Genomic DNA, 21,659 nt, shown 5'->3' with positions numbered 1-21,659 from the left:
GGCAGTTTGCATCACTTTTGGAGCCATGCCCTAAATCTGCTCAGTGTGCAACACGTTATATGTATGGTCCATAATGTAGCAGTTTATTGTTGAATTAAACTTGTAAGGATAATACAGACCCCCCTGTAAAAAAAAAGAATTTAACTCTTGGTTTCTTTAATACAGCTACATAGATATACATACGAAAGTCAACAAAGTACATCTATTTTAAACTATTGCTTTATTTCCACTGGAACACAAATAAATAAGCACATCATTATTATAAAATCATTTCAATGCACAAAAGAAAACAAATTAGGTTATTAAACAACATTGTATTACTGCCAGAGTATCAAAGTACATTTAAACACCTGGTACATAAAAAAAACCAAAAAAAACAAATGAAGTACAAAAAGAAAGAGGATATTTTTAATTGTGTATTTACTACTTATGTAAAAATGGCTCATGAATGATTACACTATTTAACTTGCACGCTTATTTCAGGAATACCTGAAACTTGTAATGAAATGTGAAAAAAAAGCAGTAAGACCTTCAGTTTAGGATATCAGTAAACAAATTACACTGAACATATATCTTGTTTCATCTTAAAAACCCTGTTATTTAAAAATGTTGTGCCATATTTCACTAAAAACATATATTTTTTTATAGTACTTTACACTATATTTAATTGTCCATAGGAAATAAACATAAATAAATATTTCTAACTTATACATGTATAAATATAGCTACGTACTAGTATGTATAGATATATTTATACAAAATACATTTTAGTGCAAAAATAACAAGACCAAGGCTGTGTATTTGCTGTGCTCTATTAAAATCACATGCACTTCACACAAATTGCTACTCTATAGATTTTAACTTTTACAGTTTAAGATAAAGAAGTGCATACTAAAGAATGTATGTGTCTATGTAAACATATTTGGGTACGCAGATGGTTGATGTCATGTTCCTGAATTGAAAAAAAATTTAATTGGACTAGTCCTGGTTACTTGACAGAATACAACAGGGATGGCCAGCTCAAGTCTTCAAGAGCCACCAACAGGCCAGCTTTTAGGGATATCCCTGTTTCCCCACTGGTGACTCAATCAGTGGCTCAGTCTTTGACTGAGCCACTGATTGAGCCACCTGGGCTGAAGCAGGGATATCCTTAAAACCTGACATATTGGTGGCCCTTGAAGACTGGAGTTGGCCATCCCTGGAATAGTGGATAACTCTCCAATTAGATGCTAAATGTTGTTTACTGTCAGGTCAAATGGGCCAGTTTTCTTGTATTTCAGTTTATGTTGACATGACAGTTTAGAGTCTAGTAAACAAAACCACAAAGATACATGGGAAGAAACAAATGCTTCTTTGTATAGTCTGTGCTCATTTGCATGTCATTACCCAGAATCCCTGCCTGCAATGTATGCGAAGCGATAATGGGTAAGACAGGGTTGCAGAAATGTCTGAGACGTGAATATGCTTACATGCTATATTCTGTATGTCATTTATAGATATTGTATTTACTGACAGTTTTCTCATAGACCATCGCTTGTTTCATTTGAGAACAATGGCCTGTATAAGAGATTTAATGTTGCTGTTTCATGTACTATATGGCATGGGCTTCTTTTGTCCAGAGGTGGAATAAGATATTACTCCTTTTTATATGGGGGCAGGAGTGAGCAATATTTCCTCCTGGATAGAAAATATCTTATTTCTCATGCTCGATCAGAAGCGGCCAATAGAAATAGCCAACATTGACATTGCATATTAACCAGGCAGCATGTTGGTTTTCTGTGTCAAACACTGGCACAAGAAACTATCGGGAGGGGTCTACTCCCCAGACCTTGGGGGACCAAGGATCAGCTCCTGAGGACCCCTGGTTCAAGTTATTAAACCTCTGTCTTTACCCCCCAACAAAAACGACCAGCATGGATTCCTTCTTTAACAGATGTACCATTCTTGTATACACTCACTATAGGCAGCGCAGAAGTAAGCTTCTAAACCAGGGGTGGCCAACTCCAGTCCTCAAGGGCTACCAACAGGTCAGCTTTTTAGGCTATTCTTACTTGAGCACAGGTGGCTCGATCAGTGGCTCAGTCATTGAGGAATGGAGCTGAGCACCACTGGGTTAACCCTGTGTCAATATTGTTTGTTCTGAACTAACAGGAGGTTTGCTACTTTAAGGTTTACTAAAGATTAGCTTAATGTAGTAAATCTGTGCGTGTATGTTATGATAACGCAGAAGAAGCGTCAGTCGTGGCTTACAAGATGAGAGCATTCTGCTCGCAGTCTTTTTGAATTCATTGCAAAATGCACAGGGACATATTAACTAAGTGAGGCTATACTATAGGACACTTGCTGGAGCTGAAAAATGCCTACGGCCCATTGAATTGAATGTGCTGCATGGAGAGAGCTGGTCATGTTTCCATTCACAATTTCTTTCAGAAAGTTTGGCTGAAGATTTTGCAGCCGTTTTCTGTTGAAAAAGGTGCACATTTTTGGTGTTGAATTTTGCCGTTTTTTTGTTTGGGAATTTTTTTCTTTCTAAAAAAAAAAACACACAGCAAGTTTTGCCAAGTTCACTACATTTTGCAAACATTTTTCACATCTTTTGCCTTAAGGTGTCCAGCACCAAGAGATAAGAGATATAGCACTGCTTAGCATATACGGGACAACGCACTACAAGCTTTTGTCTGACGATGAAGCCAAACGGGACAGAAAATTATTATGAAAAAAGAGCATTTTCATGTACAGTTCGGCACTGGTTTTTTTCTTACAATTGAGTAAATTGGCAGAAAACAGTTAGGTGTCTAATATTTGATACAAATTTGTTACCTAAAATGGCTTATGCATCTTCAACCTTGGCAAATGGTTTGGTTTATAGACAATGGAAAGACAACAGCATTTGATATAGCCCATTATAATATGCACATCTTGTAATCTCCCTACATCTTTCTATTGACACTCCAAAGTCACACACAGATCAACAATGCAACAAAGCACCTTAAAACACTGATGCAGAGACACAATATGATAATGCTTCTGTCTGCTCCGAACTTACCTTGCTACATACAGTAGACCCACAGATATTTCAAATACAACTCAACAAGGTATTTAAACAGTGTCAATTTCCATTGAGAGTTATTTTTACACAGATCACTATTAGTACAATGTAACTATTCAATGCAAAATGTTATGGCATTTTCCTAACTCTGGATGAAAAAACTGAAATGTGGTTGTACAGGTACTGTAGAGATATAGGGTACCTTACTAGAATTGAGGGCTTTCGTGATTTGAACCTGCAGGTGAGTTTACTGCAACGATGTCAACAATAATTTCACATAATGTCAACATTACAGAAGAAAATATGTCTTGTCTTTTCAATGAGTAAACAACATAAGTGAATGCATTTATATTTTATGTACCCATATTTTCTGTACTAGGAATGGATTAATATTTTACTGTAGCAGGATTAATATTTTACTATAGTAAGATTAATATTTTACTATAGTAAGATTAATATTTTACTGTAGTAGGATTCATATTTTACTATAGTAAGATTAATATTTTACTGTAGTAGGATTCATATTTTACTATAGTAAGATTAATATTTTACTGTAGTAGGATTCATATTTTACTGTAGTATTATTAATATTTTACTGTAGTATGATTCATATATTACTGTAGTTAACTGTCATATTGCTGAATAAAAAACAATACTCTGATATATGACAGTATATGATATGTAGGATTTAGTGGTAATGTTCATAGGATCCTTTCCATATTTCGCTAAATTAGGACTCGCTGTTTTATGGCCGTTGTTTTGTAGACAGTGTTAGATATACAGTAAGATTCATGTAAGTGCATATTTATCCGTGGCTGCAGTACTTAAAGCAATGGAAAATGAATATTTATTTCTATTTGCCTGAATTGTGTTGTTTTATTGATGTAGATATATGCAGCAATAGGAGGGGTTAGGGGAGGCATTGCTTGACATACATATTGTTGAATGCATTAATCTTTCAGGGTATTTTCTACCCTTTTATATTTCAGTTAAACTGCCCTATCTCAAGAAACGTGCATCAAATATTTCAGGCATGATAAACAAAAAGTTTCTTACTATTCTGCTTCATGACATTAACAAACTATACTTAAAAATCGACCTTTTATAAAGAAATGCACAGGTAGTCCTCGCTATCCAATGTTTCACTTTACAACGAATGGCATGTCCAACGCTTTACAATGCAATTCAACCCTGAGGGCCATTTTTCAACGCTGGAATGCGTTATCCAACGCTTACCGCCACTGATTAACATGGGACTCACTTTACAGCGGTTTCCCTATCCAGCGCTACTTCCAGAACGGGTTCCGTTGGATAACCGAGGACTGCCTGTATCATTTTGTGACATGGTACATTTTACTAGCACTTTTCAGGTTGGCTACTTGATGCTACTTGATGGTAATAAATTATTGGTAAATATTAACTCCTTTGCAGCCAAGAGACCCAGCAACCCATCCGTGAGCTATATATTGCTGCCCTTTCTGGTATCGATGGTGTTAAACTATTAGCAAGGTTGTATTGAGCGAATGTACTTAGATTATGTGTGACACGGATGATATGGATTTATTGCTATTAGTTACTGTCATCATTTATTTTAGCTGTGAATATATTACGATTACACAGCGACATACATGGTTAAAATATATGATCTCTTTGTGTTGATTCAATGAAAGCAGGTTAAGCAAATATACAGTATATACAAAACTCATGGGTAGACCTAGGTAAGTGCTTAAAAAACAGAACTCCAAACATTTGAACAGTACCAGCTTGCAAGAATTTGATAGGAACCTGTTTTTTACAATAGTGCTAAATAGATGATATATCTCATTTGGTAGTAACGCACTGCCATCCAATTGTATTAACATCTCCCCTTTCATTTTGAATTAAGGCCATACTTGCTACAGTTAGTTATGGTAGCTAATGGTTCCGGCAATATGGACACATTTTAGTTTTATGAAATGATGGGCCATATCACACCGCAAGGCTTGTCCCCGGTGGCCGCGATGGTGTACACGCCCTCTATGGGGCGGGCCCCCGTCGGCGTGTGTGCGTTCGCGCACAAGCTGCGATGCGCGACCACCTTGGCCAAAAGACAAGATTTTTGTCTTTTGGCGCAGCAGCCGATCATTGGACACGTCATGGCAGCGGTTCAGCCAATGAGGGCGAACCAGCCGTGTGACGTCACGCCCCCCTCATCGGATCTCCTGCTCTTCAGTGGAAGCGCTACCGCAGACCACAGGTCGTGGCTAAAACTGGTGCATGAGTCGCCAGGCGCTCCGGCGCGCTCGTGCATGCAGTGACTGGGGCCGTAGCCTTAGGCCTGTTCAAGTGAATAGGTCCTATTGTCTCTTATGGCTTATTGTAGGGGTGCTCAACTCCAGTCCTGAAGCCACCACCCCCCCTACCAACAGGTCAAGCTTTCTTGATATCCCTGCTTCAGTACAGGTGGCTCAATCAGTCCCTGGTACAGCACAGGTGGCTCAATCAGAGGCTCAATCAAAGATTCAGCCTCTGTTTGAGCCACCTGTGCTGAAGCTGGGATATGCTGAAAACCTGACCTGTTGAGGGAGGAGCTTGAGGACTGGAGTTGAGGACATCTGGCTTGGGGATGCTGAATAAATATGGCTAGGTACAGTATTGAAATGATTTTAACATGACAATCCATTTATCCATCAGCTTTATGTATGAAGTTACCTTAGCCCTATACACTTTCTTAGGCTCTATATACTTTTTGATACCAATTCTATATCCATACTGTAGACTATTTACTTTTCAAGTTATGTTTTAGTTATCTGTCATAATCTGTTGTATTGTGTTCATTTTGGTCACAGTGAACTATGGTCTCCTAGTTAGCTGAATAAGAAATGGAACAGTCTATTGTAGGGGTGCTCAACTCCAGTCCTCAAGCCCCCCAACCCCCTACCCCTAACAGGTCAGGTTTTCAAGATATCCCTGCTTCAGCACAGGTAGTTCAATCAGTCCCTTCTTCAGCACAGGTGGATCAATCAGTGGCTCAGTCTCCGTCTTCAATTGAGCCTCTGATTGAGCCACCTGTGCTGAAGCTGGGATATCCTGAAAACCTGACCTGTTGTGCAGAGCAGCTTGAGGACTGGAATTCAGCGCCCCCGGTGTATTGTATATATTTCAAACTTAAGTAGCGGTATTGATTTCATATTAACCTGTAAATAATTATAACAGGTCCGGGTAGTTAATTTAGAAAGAAACATGTGTTCCAGTATTTAGGTAGTATGTTATTCAAGATTGTTTTTCACTAACAATGCAATATAAAATGCAACGTGGCCATTCAAATTAAGCATCCTAGCTGCTTCTCGTTTCTTTCTGTACATCATTAATATATTTAATTGTTGTCATTTTAGTAGCTAATATAAACATTATACGTAAGTAACGAAAAATGCATGCCTCAGTAAAAATTCCAAAGCAGTCAGATAAAGCAATAAAGTATCACATAAAATAGTTATTAAAACAACATTACAATTATTATAACATTACATAAAATATCAAAATTATGCTGAAATGTAAATTATATTTTTCTAACAATGTATTCTTTTTTTTGTTTGTTTTAATCATAAAATGATTAGATATTTACATTAAATATTCTTGTATACATCCTCAAAAAAATCTTGATAAATATTTGTGCCGAAGTACAGTAGGTAGGTCTGTCTTCTTTGATTTGCAATAGGGGAGCACTGGCATTTTACACATGGTAGTCCAGTATCCATGTCACAGCTACTGTTCTGTTAAACTAATCTTGCAACATGTGCCACTCAAACCTTAATACCATGTGAGGAATTCTGTAGGCTAGGCTTGTGTCATATCGCGGTATCCCAGAAAACTGTTTGCTGTTTGGAATAGGGGGGAGGACTGGTTTTTTTTGACCCGTTGCTCTTCTTCCAGCTTGGTAGAATGGGCATGCTTTCTTGTTTACAAAGTGCTTTTTCGTTTTTTTGCCGCGCTTTAATCTCTCTGCACAAAGAACGTTTTTTCTCGATCATTGCCATCATGGTGTGGTCCCCAGGTAGCCACTGCATATATGTCATCTGTCAATCAGAGGTACATGGAAATATCATTTAGTATTGTACCCTAGAACATAAATCCGTGTTGATAAAAATGTGGACTTTGAAGTTTCCATAACATTGCAACACGTTAGATAAATTATGGTGGGTAAAGAAGTGACAGAAATCCTCCACCGTACAGTGCACAGCAAATAATAGCACTTGTGAGCACATTCATATGTCTCAGACTTGTCTGCAGCTCTGTCTCTCCCCATTATCTCTTAGCATGCAATGCTTCCACTGCAGCCAGGGATTCTGGGAACTGATATGCAAATCAGCACACACTGTCATCTTTAATTTGCCCTAAGGATGGATAAAAAAGGTCAAGGCTAAACAGACAGATTTACTAAGTAATATTAAGATAAAAGGCACTGCTTAGTAAATTGGGGTCACAATACTGTACCAACTATGCTATACTATAAAAATTCGATTTTTTTCCTTGGAAAACTAACCAAGACACCATGGCCTAGAATAATCAGACCCCAGTAAGAAAAGAATGCACTATTTATAGGCCAAAAGGGTGTTTTATTTTCATGGAGCGTCATCAACGTTATACCACTAAAAATATTGCATTTTTTTAGCGTGGCCCATTACAATTTTTGGACTGTCACCAAAATGACTAATTCATAAATCACAAATGTTCTGATTTTGGTGCTCATCATCATCAAGTCCCAATATTTATTGGAACCGGGCTAATGCCCAAAAATACAGCATTTTATTGTCACCTACTTCTGGCTGGTGTTAGCCCTATAATGGCCCTATTATAATAGCCATTACATACTGTACATGGGCAAGATGAGTTAAACCAACATGGAATAAGTGTTGGCCCTATGTATGTAATGACGAATACTGTATAATGACCATTACACATATATTCTAGGCAACTATATATATATATATATATATATATATATATATATATATATATATATATATATATATAAACTAACATGGAATAGGTGATCACATATTTTATCACCTGCTCCAGGCTGGTGTTAGCCCTATCTTACCTATGTATGTAATGGACAATACTGTATACCCATGCCTTACTAACCGCAAAGGCAAACAAGGGGTTTATTTTGATTTTCATGAACCATTAAAAATTTTTTTTTATATCTCCTTGTCTTTTTAAGTCATCACATACATAACAGCAATTTGAATAGTTCTCAGCTTGCAATTCCAAAAAGGCAAATCTTGTAGGATCAAGAAGTGACTGTGTCATTCCACCTAAAATTTCATATTTTGTGATGTTTTCTTATGGCTTTAAAATTCGTCAAGCAATAAACTGTCACCACGTCAACTGGATATTTGGAGAAGATTTTTGACAAGTTTCCCACCACTGGAAAATTCACCTTCTTAAGTGAAATCTTGACTCATACTGGCCTTCTGATAGCCTTGAGTGACAGTCATTCAATTTAATAGAAAAATGGGATGTCATGAAAATGGCTATTACTGTTGAGAAAGTGTTTATTGTTAAACTGATTATTTGGTGCAATGTACTGTAAAACTGTCTGTGTTATCTGCCCTGTCAAACATGTGCATCCTCGTTACATAGTTACATAGTTACATAGTTACATAGTTACATAGTAGATGAGGTTGAAAAAAGACATATGCCCATCAAGTTCAACCTGTGCTAATTTTAGATGACAAGATACTTTATCAGGTTTTAAGAAATATCTTGTGGATATTTTTAGATTTGTATACAAATGAAACAGAGAGCTTACAAATCAAATACATAGTAACATCATTGTTAGATAATGTCCCATTTGTAATAATATGTCCAAAATAAATCATCCTCTATGTTTTCATTAATATATTAATGGACGTGTCAGGCTTAAAGTCATTTTGACTGGGACTCTTGAAGTTTTGGAACAACTTTCGGGTTCTAAAGAAGCCTAAACTCCGTACAGGGTATTCCGAAAGGGCATTGATTTTTGAACATCCAGAATGGGATGATATTTTCAACCTTTGATTGGTCAAGAGTCCAAGCAATCAACTGGTGAGAGTATTCAATTACAATGTACAGTATATGCTGTAGTGGGAACCTGTTCATTCATTCACAAACCACTCCACCATTGTACAAAATGTCCAGTTTCACCACTCTCTGCTGCTCAGGAAACTTTTTGTTTTTCAAACCTTCTCCAAATGTACTGTAGGCCAGGGGTGCTCATCTCCAGTCCTCAAGGCCCCCCCACACCCCCCCCCCCCCAACAGGTCAGGTTTTCAGGATATCCTTGTTTCAGCACAGGTGGCTCAATCAATCTCTGCTTCAGCACAGACGGCTCAATCAGAGGCTCAGTCTGCGACTGTGCCTCTGATTGAGCCACCTGTGCTAAAGTTGGGATATCCTGAAAACCTGACCTGTGGGTTTGAAGACTTGAGTGCAGCACCCCCGCTGTAGGTCATATCATGCATTGGATACACCTTGTATTTTACAAAATTCCTGTACTTTAAACTATTACCAGTAGAGGACACTCAATCCATAGTATACAGACAAAATACTGACGTCCCCTTTTCCTTGTCTTCTCGTGAATTAGCTGATATGATGAACCCAGTGAACAAGGGAATCTACCTGACATCTGGAGACTTAATGTAAATGTTGGATTTTACAACAAATACAAGCACTTGTAAGAACATTCACAATGTCAGGATTGCAGATCTGTCTGAGGCATGAGAATGTACTCTTATGTGGTATGCTTATTTGCTGTACGATGGAGGATTTTTGTCACTGTTTTACTGACCATAACTAAACCACCCAGAATCTGAGGAACATTAAATGAAGAAAGCTCATTTAAAAGTTTCAACCAATTATTTAGAGCAGGCATGGTATAAAATAAAACAAATTCCTTAAAATGCAGGTCTCCACTAGGACAGAGGTACAAAGTAGAGCTCTACTCATAAGTTCCTAACGCAATTCTTCAATTATTGTAATAGCCAAGAACAGAGGAGAAACAATGTTTCAGGTCCTATATTGTCCTTTCATCTGATGAAAGGTGAAAGGTCCATGTGGGACCTGAAACGTTGTTTCTCCTCTGTTCTTAGCTATTACAATAAATGAAGAATTGCGTTAGGAACTTATGAGTAGAGCTCTACTTTGTACCTCTGTCCTAGAGGAGACCTGCATTTTAAGGAATTTGTTTGTCTATGTTGTGTTGGCTGCAAAAGCAGGATTCTCCTCGCCTGAAAGCGTTTCCCCGCACTTTGGCATAATGTAGCAAACAGAGGGAGAAGCCAGTCAACACATTACAAAACAAAAAAAACTGCCTCGACAAATGTGTTTTTCCAGAGTTGACTAGAATCAAATCGTCTGAAGAATCTCAAGGATTCGGAAAACAAATTCAAGTAGCATTCAAAGTTTCAGTTGCTTGAGTATCCCTGGCTTACTTTTCATTAACATGTTACATTGTGTCTACTGCAGGGGTGGGGTGAGGCATCCCAGATACCCAAATATATTATGGTGGTTGAGGTTATATGATGCTCTGCAAACTTCAAAGACAATCCTAAAAGTTAATCTGGTTCAGACAATAAAGGGTACACAAAGGACAATTCTATACTTACCATGATAGGCCAATAAGAATTAAAAATATGTTGTGTTATGTAGAACTCTTAGTCAAAATTAATAAGCATGTGAGTACAATCAGTCTTTGTACAGTAGAAATGAATAGAACATCCTCTTGGACAAGTAGCAACTAATTCACTTCAACCTCAAAGGTGGTTATCACAAATATGTTGGCATGAATACCATGACTAAATTTGCAATAAAATAATTATTAAATAATTTTTATTATTAAATTATTAAATAATTATTCTTGTCGCAGACACCAGGTCATAATACAGTTGAATATCTAGGGGAAGAAAAGAAGCACAGGAGCGCACAAAGGTAAGGAAAAATTGTAAATGTAATAAACAATAAGGCAATAAAATAACTTACATTTAAGTAAGAATAAATGAGTATCCAGGTCAGCGAAATGTTCAACAGATCGGCATCATCATCAGTCAGACAGGGGGGCAATTTCAGTTCCGTTTATGTGGAGATCCCGCGCGCTGGGACTCACTCTGTAGCACTTGCTGCAGGAATCGCCTCCGCATGTATGCAGGTAGTGGTGTGGAATCCAAAGCTAATGCACATTTGTGTAAGGAAAGCCCCCTGTAGGCGTCTGTGGATGCCGGTTACGATGGAAAATCGTGACCGGAAGGGTACACAATGGTGTAAACTGGCCCCCAAAGATGGAATAGGGAAGCTAGTTGCACAGTTCACTCGCGACGCGTTTCGTATAGTAAATATACTTCCTCAGGCCATATCTTGGGCACCCGTGTGGGGTCCATTGTATCCCACCAACTGCTATCATTGGCTGTTCGTTCTCAAATTACAAGCCAATCAGAGGACTAGAATGAGTAATTCATTCAAATCCACAACACTTGAGCAGACCTATAATTATGGCTGCTATAGTGGTAAAATGATAGATCTATTAATAGACAATATTATTGTTATTTTTTAAATGGGAGGTAACATCTCAAAAAAAGGGGACAATAGATACTCTAATGGTTGGATTTGAGTACACACAGTCACACCCACGGGTATCCAAGAATAACAAGTGTACATTCAACAAAGATAAAAACATGATCATAAGTAATAATAATCACATAAATGCAATATAAATGACATAACAAATTACAACAACATGAAAACAAAAAGGAAAAAGAAAAGAAATAAGAAAGAAAAGATTAAAATGGGGGAGTAAAAAATGAAAAAGAGGAAAAAAGTGTGATTCACATACAGCACTACAGTAGGTATTCCCAAGCAGTCTGGGTGCTATAGCTAGTGCTATAGAGTGAGTCCCAGCGTGCGGGATCTCCACATAAACGGAACTGAAATTGCCCCCCTGTCTGACTGATGATGATGCCGATCTGTTGAACATTTCACTGACCTGGATACTCATTTATTCTTACTTACATGTAAGTTATTTTATTGCCTTATTGTTTATACAATTTTTCCTTACCTTGGTGCGCTCCTCTGCTTCTTTTCTTGGTCATTCTGTTTGCCGGCGGGGTCTTCCACCGGAGTTCGTTTTTTGGAGTGAGGGGATACACTTCAAGCCATAGGAACAGCAAGAGGAGGGAGAAGAATTCATTTCTGCAACACTAGGAAGCAAGAGCGCAGACTGAACTTTCTTTGACTGAATATCTAGGGGACATTAATAGATATGTATTAGGGCACAACCTTACAGGACAGGAAGGAATCTGAGTGTGTGAATCTCATAGTCTCTTCTAGAGATGAGCAAATCAGTAGGCTAGACAGTGGTTGTGCCCTGCAAATCGTCCATGTGTTTCGACCCAACAACATTTCCACCAAGAGGATTCCAGCTGCCCAAATCAACACAACTCCTTGGACATTTATTGTCGCTCTGATGCAGCTGCAGCTCATCTTACTGTACCAGCAGAGAGAAGCTGACTGAGAGGCCAGTCAGCAAGAGGCTGCGGAGTGAAGGGCAGCATGAAGCCAAGTGGAATTCCAGCTAGAGCTTGCCAGACTCCATAGGGATACCTAGCAGAGAGATTCTAGCATTTCCAGATACCGTCCAGAGCAATTGCCTGTCCTGGAGAAAGATGGGGACGTGGATACCTTTCTGCGTGGGTTTGAAAAGACCTGCAGGCAGTACCAGCTGTCCTGTGATCAGAGGGAAAAACATTTAACTCCTGGACTAAGAAGAAAAGCCCTGGAAGTGTTTTCTGATCTTCCAGTCCACCTGGATCAGTATTGTGATGCCATCAAGGCTGCTTAGCTTATCACTTATAAGGTCTAATGACAGACGTTCAGGACTCTGCAGTGGGGTGCTGCCGAGATGGTTGGGCACCTATAAACCATGTTCCAGGAGTGAATCAGGAGCTACAGACTACAAGCTTTGAGGATTTTAAAGCTCTCATGATCCAGGAGCACTTTCTACAGCTGTGCCTACCAGAAGTGAAACAGTGAGTGCTGGATAGAAAACCCAAATAAATCAGGGAGGCTGGAGATGTTTCAGATTATTAAATGGCTAACAGCACCAGAAGTCAAAACAGGAGGCTTGCTGCCTGGAACCCAATGATTGGTCAGACAGGAACCAACCTACCACCACCATCAGCACCCACTACCACCATCAACATCCACCACCTTCAACATTCACCACCAGTACCATCAACATCCACCAGCACCATCCACTACAAGCCCCATGAACATCCACTACCACCATCAACATCCACTACCACCATCAACATCCACTACCACCATCAACATCCACCAACTGAGGCTGTTGAATAGCTGAAGGACAGTAATGGACAACTGTCAAGGCATTTCCCTGAAGTGCAGGAAGGGATTTGAATTCTCTCACAAGATTAAACAAATATTGGGAATAATTTTTTAAACTCACAAATTTAGATTAATCTGAAGATACACTCAAACGTGTTTGAATCTCATATTTTCTTCCCATATTCCCCTGGGGAACTTGTTATAAATGAAAATTGATCGACTTTGAGTACTTAGCACATGTTTGTGAGTGCGTTTTTACTTTATTTGGATTTAATAGGAGTTTTTACTTTACGCCAATGGAGGAATTTTCACCTCTTCAGCCTTTTCAAGGTTCCTTTCCAAATGATAATATAAGTTGTAATAATGTACGGCACAGACAGGCTGTGCTTGATCTCACCAAATGTCAAGATTTTATCAAATCCAACCACCAAATGGTATTAATGATCTAATAATGGTATTAATGAATGTATTCTATATTGATGGGTGAATAAACTAACCGTACTCTGTATAACAGCAATCCCACTCGCCAAGGTCTATGTAGTAGCATTATAAAAAAATTAAAATCCCCTTAAATCTTTCCATAGATTGTACCATTTGGCTAGTGAGACGCTGCGGCACTGCTGTGCTGTTTAATAACATTCATTTAAAGTCTCAGCGCCGGTTTCTTGGCTGGAAAAACAAAAATGTTTTATACAAATTGAATCTTCCTTTCAATGTTTTACCAAGACCACGTGTTTGCTCTTTGAAAGAAATATCGACGTAGAACAATATTTTTAGGGTCCCTTAACCCTTTGAGTGACAGAGGGGTCTCATGGCACCCGAGTGCCAAGGCCACTCTGTGCACCGTGTGGTCACGAGATCGCGGCGGCCATTTTGGAAGGAACGGAAGAGGAGGGAACCTTATCCGTTTCCTCACTGGTTGGAACGCGTCCCGAGCTCCCTGGGAATGTAGGATGGGATGTAACCTAGAAAAAGAAGTCCTTTGAGCATGATGTAGTGTCTGCGTCCTGGGGAACTCACTGGGTTGAAACGTGCTATTGTGAATTGATTTACAGTTGGGCTCTGCAGATCGGCCAGCGATGTATTGCATATCTCTGTGCTGCAGACACCTCAAGCACAAGAGGGGGTAAAAATCCTCTCTTAGTTTAGAACGTCTAAGGAAAGCTTACAACAGTGTTTTATATTTTGTGCTACTCATTGTACTGTTTTGTGACATTTTAGGGCAAAACGTGAAAGTTAAGAAAACCTATTTTAAATTGGGAAAATTGGTAGAGAAGATAATACGCGGCTTTGGTGCCAACATCCATATCGGTCTAGGACATTTGGTCGGGGCCGTTTCGCTGCGATTCACCCCGCCACCGGAAACCTGCCGCCATGCTGCCTGCTGCCGCCCCCCTACCCATAGCACTTACCTAAAACCCTCTACCCAGAGCACTTATCCTTAAACCCCTACCCTAACCTCTTAAACCCCTTAAATTAACCCCCTACCCTAAACAGTAATAAAACTTACCTTAGAAGCGTCCGGCAGCGGGGATCCCAGCGGCGGATCGGCTGCGGCGGAGGGTCCGTCTGCAGCCAAACACTGGCGGTAAATGTGGTCGCAGGGAAACGGCCGTGACTAAATGTCCCATTCTGATTACTTTGGCCCAGTGAAGGGGAGTAAAGGCGTACTCAAGATCAGCACCCTTCTACTCCTCAGTGGGAATGCCCTTCCATGCTCAGAAAGAAATTGAACAGCAGTAATTAAAGAAATGGAAGGGTGTCAGCTTGTTTTTATCCCCTTACCTTTTGAACTTGTGTTTTGCAATTAAACAAAATAGAAAGCAACGTATCTAATGTTTGATACCATTACAGTGGATTTAGGGGCATATTCTAAATAGTCCGCAATGAGGATTTAGGCGGCGGAAAACAGTTCGCATGGCTGCTACAGACTATAGAGTGCAGGGGTAGCCAACTCCTATCCTCAAGGGCTACCAACAGGTCAGGTTTTCAGGTTATCCCAGCTTTAGCACAGGTGGCTCAATCAGTGTCCCAGTCCTGACATTTTGGTGGCCCTTGAGGACTAGAGTTGGCCACCCTTGATGTAGTGTATGGCCCATCGTTGGTTAATTTGGACTCGATTCTACCAATGTTTATTTTTATATATGATACTCGTGTCCCTGTTTGTACTATTCTTCCTGGTTTAGAGGGGGTAGGATTTACAACCAAGAAAAAATAAAAACCACTTCTGGCAGCAAACCTGCAGAGAATATATGGAGGAGCCAGACACACCACTTTAGAATGCAATGGAGAGATGCATCGTAGGCATTGCCAACGTTTTGACCCACTCAGGACCTCGCCAGGGCTCTGACATGAATAATTAAAATATCTACATGTATATACATTATCCTTTTGCCTTTCCAAAGCCATTCAGTGTGGCCTTACTATAAATCCTTAGCCACAAGATACATTCTGTATGTCATATCCTTTATGTTAACTAATATTTATTAAAAATGCTCTTCTAGAATGTGAAGCGCAAAGTAATGGCTTTCATTAAGTGGTTGGTAACAGGATTGGTTGCCTTCAAATGTTTTAAGCTTGTCCCAGCATAACAGCAGATCAATGAGGCTGATCTAGCATAAAAGCATTTAGTACTGTGGTTCATGCCAGGACGTATGTTTCCTATAATATGCGTACTCCTGTTCTGATAGCCTTCGCGTATTAAAGTATTATTGAATATTTCAGTTTACAGTAAGATTTGCAATACACTTTAATATGGAACGAACAGTCTTTATACGTGAGGAGTCTTAAAGATGTGCAAAACATTTGCATGAGGTTTGCGACCCCCACGCTAAATTTTTCCTGTTTTGCCACGCATTAATTCAATGGGTGCTGCAATTTCGTTTAATATGCTAAATGGTTTAATTCTTTCAAATTGCTAGATTTGTGTGATAATGAATCTATACACCGTGTTCAGGGTAAAAGGAATCCCTTTCGTTTTTCATCATATCTTATGTATTTCTCGCTCAATCAATGGGCACATTCATAGGTCTGTTAATATAGATTAACACTGTATAAGAAGCCCAATGTAGACAATGAATGGATGGTAACTAAATTGATGTCATTGCATTGTGTCAACAAGTACCAGATACACTGCGGGAGGTTTGTGTTGATTAAACGGAAAATAGGAGATTTTCCTTTCTAGCTCATAAAGGTGTTAAACTGTTTTAATCTAATCTGAAACACTAAGGTTACTATAACGTTTGTGTTCAAAGTGTGTGTTCAAAATTCCCTCCTCCTGCTGAAACGCGCGCCCAAAGACGAGAACGCCGCTGTCTGATTACATCATCGATAACGCGTTGATCCAGCTGCTCCCACTGCTGAACGATATGTTGTTGTACGAATGTATTTTTTTCGTCCTCCTGGCGACCATCCTTTATCAGAGCACATTTTATGGCAGCGTTTTTGGACCATAATTCTTGCAGTGTCTCCGGCACTTTATAACGCGCTTATCTTCTTTGCTAAACACCATTTTTTTAACTATGCACTTGATGAGGTCATCACGCCATCACCATTTCCAAAGAATATTTATTAGATTCTTACATGTAAGATTTACTGTGACAGACCTGCAATTGCTCAAATTTTCATGAAAATTTAGTGATTTGTGTGCAAAATATGACGAAAAAGAAAAGGGGTCCCGTTTTTTTTTAACACAGGTCACACTGTCTCATGCATCGGCTCACTGTCTAAATTTGCCTAAAATGTAGCAAGTGCATTTTGGACAGTTTTGCACAGCACTAATGAGTTTGTTCGAACTTTCAAATAGAAAATGTGGTTTAATATTAGGCATTAGTGATAATGTAGGACTTGTCAAGACTTTCACTCATTCCTGGTGTGAATATCCATTTTTTACACGCTGCGCAGGAGATCCTAAAACTCTATTCGTTGTCTCACTAAGGTTAAGGCAGGATGTGTTAAAAACTAATTGAGGGCAATTACAAACTAAATATACCAGTCAGTTTCCCAGCCATTTTCAGGGTGGAACTATCTATGAATAGTCCTGCACATGTTGACAAATTGCATTGTTTCTGTGTATTAGGCAATCAAAATGTTTTATTATTAAGAACACCAAGTAAAGTTTCCTCCCCCCCCCCCATTTATATTCTAATAACCTTAGTAGGACTTTAAGGTGTTGAGTGCCTTGGGTCTCGTAACCAAACTTTTTCACGCATTAGCAAATATCACCCATTTTTTTTCAGTGGACAAATTTTCTTTGAACGGCAATTACATGGTCAATGAATTTTAATTTGAAAAAGCGAAAATAGCAATTTTTTTAATCATTTGGGCCATTTTCCTAGGACTTGTTGATTAACATTTTCACTGACTTCTGAAACCTTTTTTTTGCTCTGCAATGCATTGCTGGCACTCTGGGGGTTAATTGAACATTCTTACCAATGTCTGTCTGTAATCGCTGTGGAGTCACTTAGGTTGAAAATGATTTTTTTTTTTTTTTGTGTAACAAATTTACAGTCAAAAGTTTTTACTCTACGGGGATCATTCATCAACATCTCACTAATGCAAAAACAGTAGAATTGTGGTCTAAAAAAACACCAGCATCGCAAGTTAATAATATTTGATTGGAACCAATGGGAGTTTGCAAATATTTCTCCATTGTAAGCTGTTCTATTGTTGCTTGAACTTTTGTACCATGATAGACACGATGGGTGGGAAAGGAGTTTGTGAAATACGGCATTACATTAATACATCTATTCACCATTTTTCTTTATTTTAATGTTAGAATGGTCTGGACAAATTGCATGTGATAATTTCTCTCTCTCTCTCTCTCTCTCTCTCTCTCTCTCTCTCTCTCTCTCTCTCTCTCTCTCTCTCTCTCTCTCTCTCTCTCTCTCTCTCTCTCTCTCTCTCTCTCTCTCTCTCTCTCTCTCTCTCTCTCTCTCTCTCTCATAATTATTCACATATTTTAACCTCATACTTTCAGATCGTAGCAAATGCCTTTGTGATTCTACATACTGTAATGGTGTAATGACAATGCTGCCATGTTTCATAACATTTGAAAACCATATAGTTCATCAAAGACGGCCCAGACATTTAATGATAACATGTTACCAGCTTCTAACTGTTGCAGTTAGCTTGGTAAATGAACAGAACAGCAACACACAAGCATGCACTGAAAAGGAACAAGATATCAGCACAACACAACTGGGATCCATTCGTTTGATGCTGTCTTTATTTGATATTTGTCTTCTCCAGGTGATAGTATAGATATGAATTTTCATGCACAAACACTTACATGTCATTTTTAGAGTTATTTTGTCATTAGAATGGTCTCTGATACACCCTTTCCCTGCCAGGGCGGGATTTCCAAAGCCCTGCAGAACAATGCTTTGCAAGTCTCTCTGCCAGAGAAAAGGGATAATGAGGACATGTGGCTATTTTACAACATACTTCAGAAATAATCGTGTTGACTTTTTACGCCCGAGGGCAGAAATGTGTTTAGCTGCCATATTTAGATGGGAACAAAAATGGCTGTGCAAGTATTTTGTACAGACAGTGATAACTTCACAGTTACAATCATGCACCAAGACCGAAACAAATGCAAAACTGTCACACATAGTACAGTACAATAGGGAACATTGTAAAAAGGTATGTACAAATCATTAACAATGCTTCAAGTGCTGTAGACAACGAGACATGAAACTCTAAACAGATACAATGTTGTGAAATGTATCGAACGTTGATACATTTTTTTTTCAGACAGTAAAAAAGTGCACAAAACATGAAAAAAATAATAAAAAAAAGTACAATAGTAAAATGTTACATTCAAATTACAGAATGAGGCAAATCGGAGTCAACACATAACTTTGAGAAACAAAGCTCCACCACCAGCAAAGTGGATGACTTTGTTAGCTAATGACAGACGCAGACTGAAAAAAACAAAGACAGACACACACAGAACTGACTGCAACAGATGACAGACAGAGAAGTGGAAAGTATTTGGCATGTTGCATCACATGACGTCATTCCCTACTGGGTAACGTTGGTACCTTGCTCTGTTGTTGCTCGCTGGCTAGCCTGAGGGGAGTAACAGACGCAGGAGGCACACCTGAAGTGGAAGCAGATCGACCTAATTTGCAGCTTACTTTCATTTCTGGAGAACAAAAGGATTACACAGATTTAGAATAAATGCAACAACACCTCTGCCACAGGAGGACATTGTGTATGGACATGGATAAGTATGAGTTAACCAAAAGCGAATACACTGCAAATATCTATGTATTGGGTTTTATAGGAACCTCTGGGAAAACCTGCCACATTTTAACATTGTCCATGTAGTTTCAACTAATATAAAACAGAGATAGACTGAATATATCTGTAAAAATTAAATTCATAGTTACATAGTTACATAGTAGATGAGGTTGAAAAAAGACATCCATCCATCAAGTTCAACCTGTGCTAAATGTAGACGACAGATACTTTATCCTATATCAATACTTACAGTATATTGATCCAGAGGAAGGCAAACAAAAACCCCAGTGACATATCATCCAATGATATCTTATAAGGGGAAAAATAAATTCCTTCCTGACTCCAAGAATTGGCAATCTGATTACTCCCTGGATCAACATCCTTCCCATGTTTACGTATTTGGTATATCCCTGTATGCCTTTCCTTTCAAAAGGATGTCCAACTTTATTTTTAACAGATCTATTGTATCTGCAATCACAGTCTCCATGGGTAATGAATTCCACATTTTAACTACCCTTACTGTAAAGAACCCTTTCCTTTGTTGCTGGTTAAATCTCCTTTCCTCTAAACTTAAAGGATGACCCTGTGTCCTTTGTACTGCCCTTGTGATGAATAGTTCTTTTTAAAGCTCCTTGTACTGTCCCCAAATATATTTGTATATAGTTATCATATCCCCTCTTAGACGCCTCTTTTCTAATGTAAATAAACCTAATTTAGCTAGCATTTCCTCATAAATCAGATTATCCATCCCCTTAATTAATTTGGTGGCTCTTCTCTGCACTTTTTCTAGTTCCATAATGTATTTTCTAAGGAGTGGTGCCCACATATTGCACTCCATATTCAAGGTGTGGTCTGACTAATGCTTTATAAAGGGGCATAATTATGTTTGCTTCCATCTATTGCCATCGCCCTTTTTGACATTGATCCGCTGGAATCCTCTGACCAAAGGAACCAGCCGATCCGCTGCAGATCCAAATCCACGCGAAAAATGCGTCCTTCTCTAGACGACACACTTCTCTGAGGATAAAAACTAGAAACAAATGGTCTGCAGTTGGTCCCTAAAATTGACTTTGAGTGTAAGCTCATGGTAGAGGGACTCTTTTTCCTAACGGCTACATGCATGTCGGAAACATTTATGATGTCACGCGTGTTACTGCTGTGAAGCGATATGTGCATGAATGGTGCTATATAAATAAAGATATACATACATATTGTGACCTCAAACTGCTATTTTGACATTCTAGCACTTATAACCTAGGTACTGGACCCTTTTCGATTCCATCTACACTGCAATTTTCTAGTGTAATTATTAAAAGCTCTAGACTGCGAAAATGTTTTCATCCTTGGACTCATACTGTACTAAGAGGCTGCGCTAAACAAAGCTACGAAACTAGGGATACAGAAACAGAATGACTGTATTTTCAATAAATCCTCTCTCGTCATAATTATATGGTATTAAGTTAACAATTTCACATGTCAACTTACTTGATAGAGTAAGGCAGACTGCCCATTTAAGGTTTATATTGAGATTTACCAATACTTTTCAGCTTAAGTCAAATTCTGGAGGTAGCGTCAAAAAAATAATTATTGCAATTGAAACAACCATAAAGTATTTTGGTATATATATATACCATACACATTATTTAAGTTATGGTGGGTGAAAAGGCGACAAAAATCCTCCACTGTTAGCATACAGCCAATAAAGAATATCACTTGTGAGCACATTCACATGTCTTAGACAGGTCTGCAACCTTGCCTTTCATCATTATCACCCAGCATACAGTGCCTCCATTGCAGCAAGGAATTCTGGGAAATGAAATGCAAACGAGCACACCGTGTCACCTTTTTGTCACCTTGTCATCTAAACCCATGCTATGCTTAAAAGCTGTGTGAATGGCGAGCATTTGTTTATAAGGGTTCCATGTAAATATGGATTTCAGACAAAATGTGACACAGTGTGCTCATTTTCATGACATTTCCCAGAATCCCTTGCTTCAGTGGAAGCACT

General features: G+C 38.8%; 1 protein-coding gene across 3 annotated transcripts in view; it reads right to left on the bottom strand.

Moving 5' to 3' along the window:
• Window positions 1-223: 223 nt before the first annotated feature.
• Window positions 224-21,659, bottom strand: part of NYAP2 (neuronal tyrosine-phosphorylated phosphoinositide-3-kinase adaptor 2) — a 123,953-nt gene continuing 102,517 nt past the window's right edge. For all 3 annotated transcript variants that reach the window (XM_075570124.1, XM_075570123.1, XM_075570125.1), the window contains 2 exons: window positions 19,450-19,553; window positions 224-7,104 (listed from right to left, as the gene is read on the bottom strand). In XM_075570124.1, the coding sequence (XP_075426239.1) occupies window positions 6,877-7,104; window positions 19,450-19,553 (332 nt within the window). In that variant the 3' untranslated portion in view covers window positions 224-6,876. The remainder of the gene's footprint in view (window positions 7,105-19,449; window positions 19,554-21,659) is intronic.

Source organism: Ascaphus truei, chromosome 14, assembly GCF_040206685.1.
Source record: "Ascaphus truei isolate aAscTru1 chromosome 14, aAscTru1.hap1, whole genome shotgun sequence".
NCBI lineage: Eukaryota > Metazoa > Chordata > Amphibia > Anura > Ascaphidae > Ascaphus > Ascaphus truei.
Note: the sequence above shows the minus strand (reverse complement) of the source record. Positions and strands in the feature narration are given on the sequence as shown.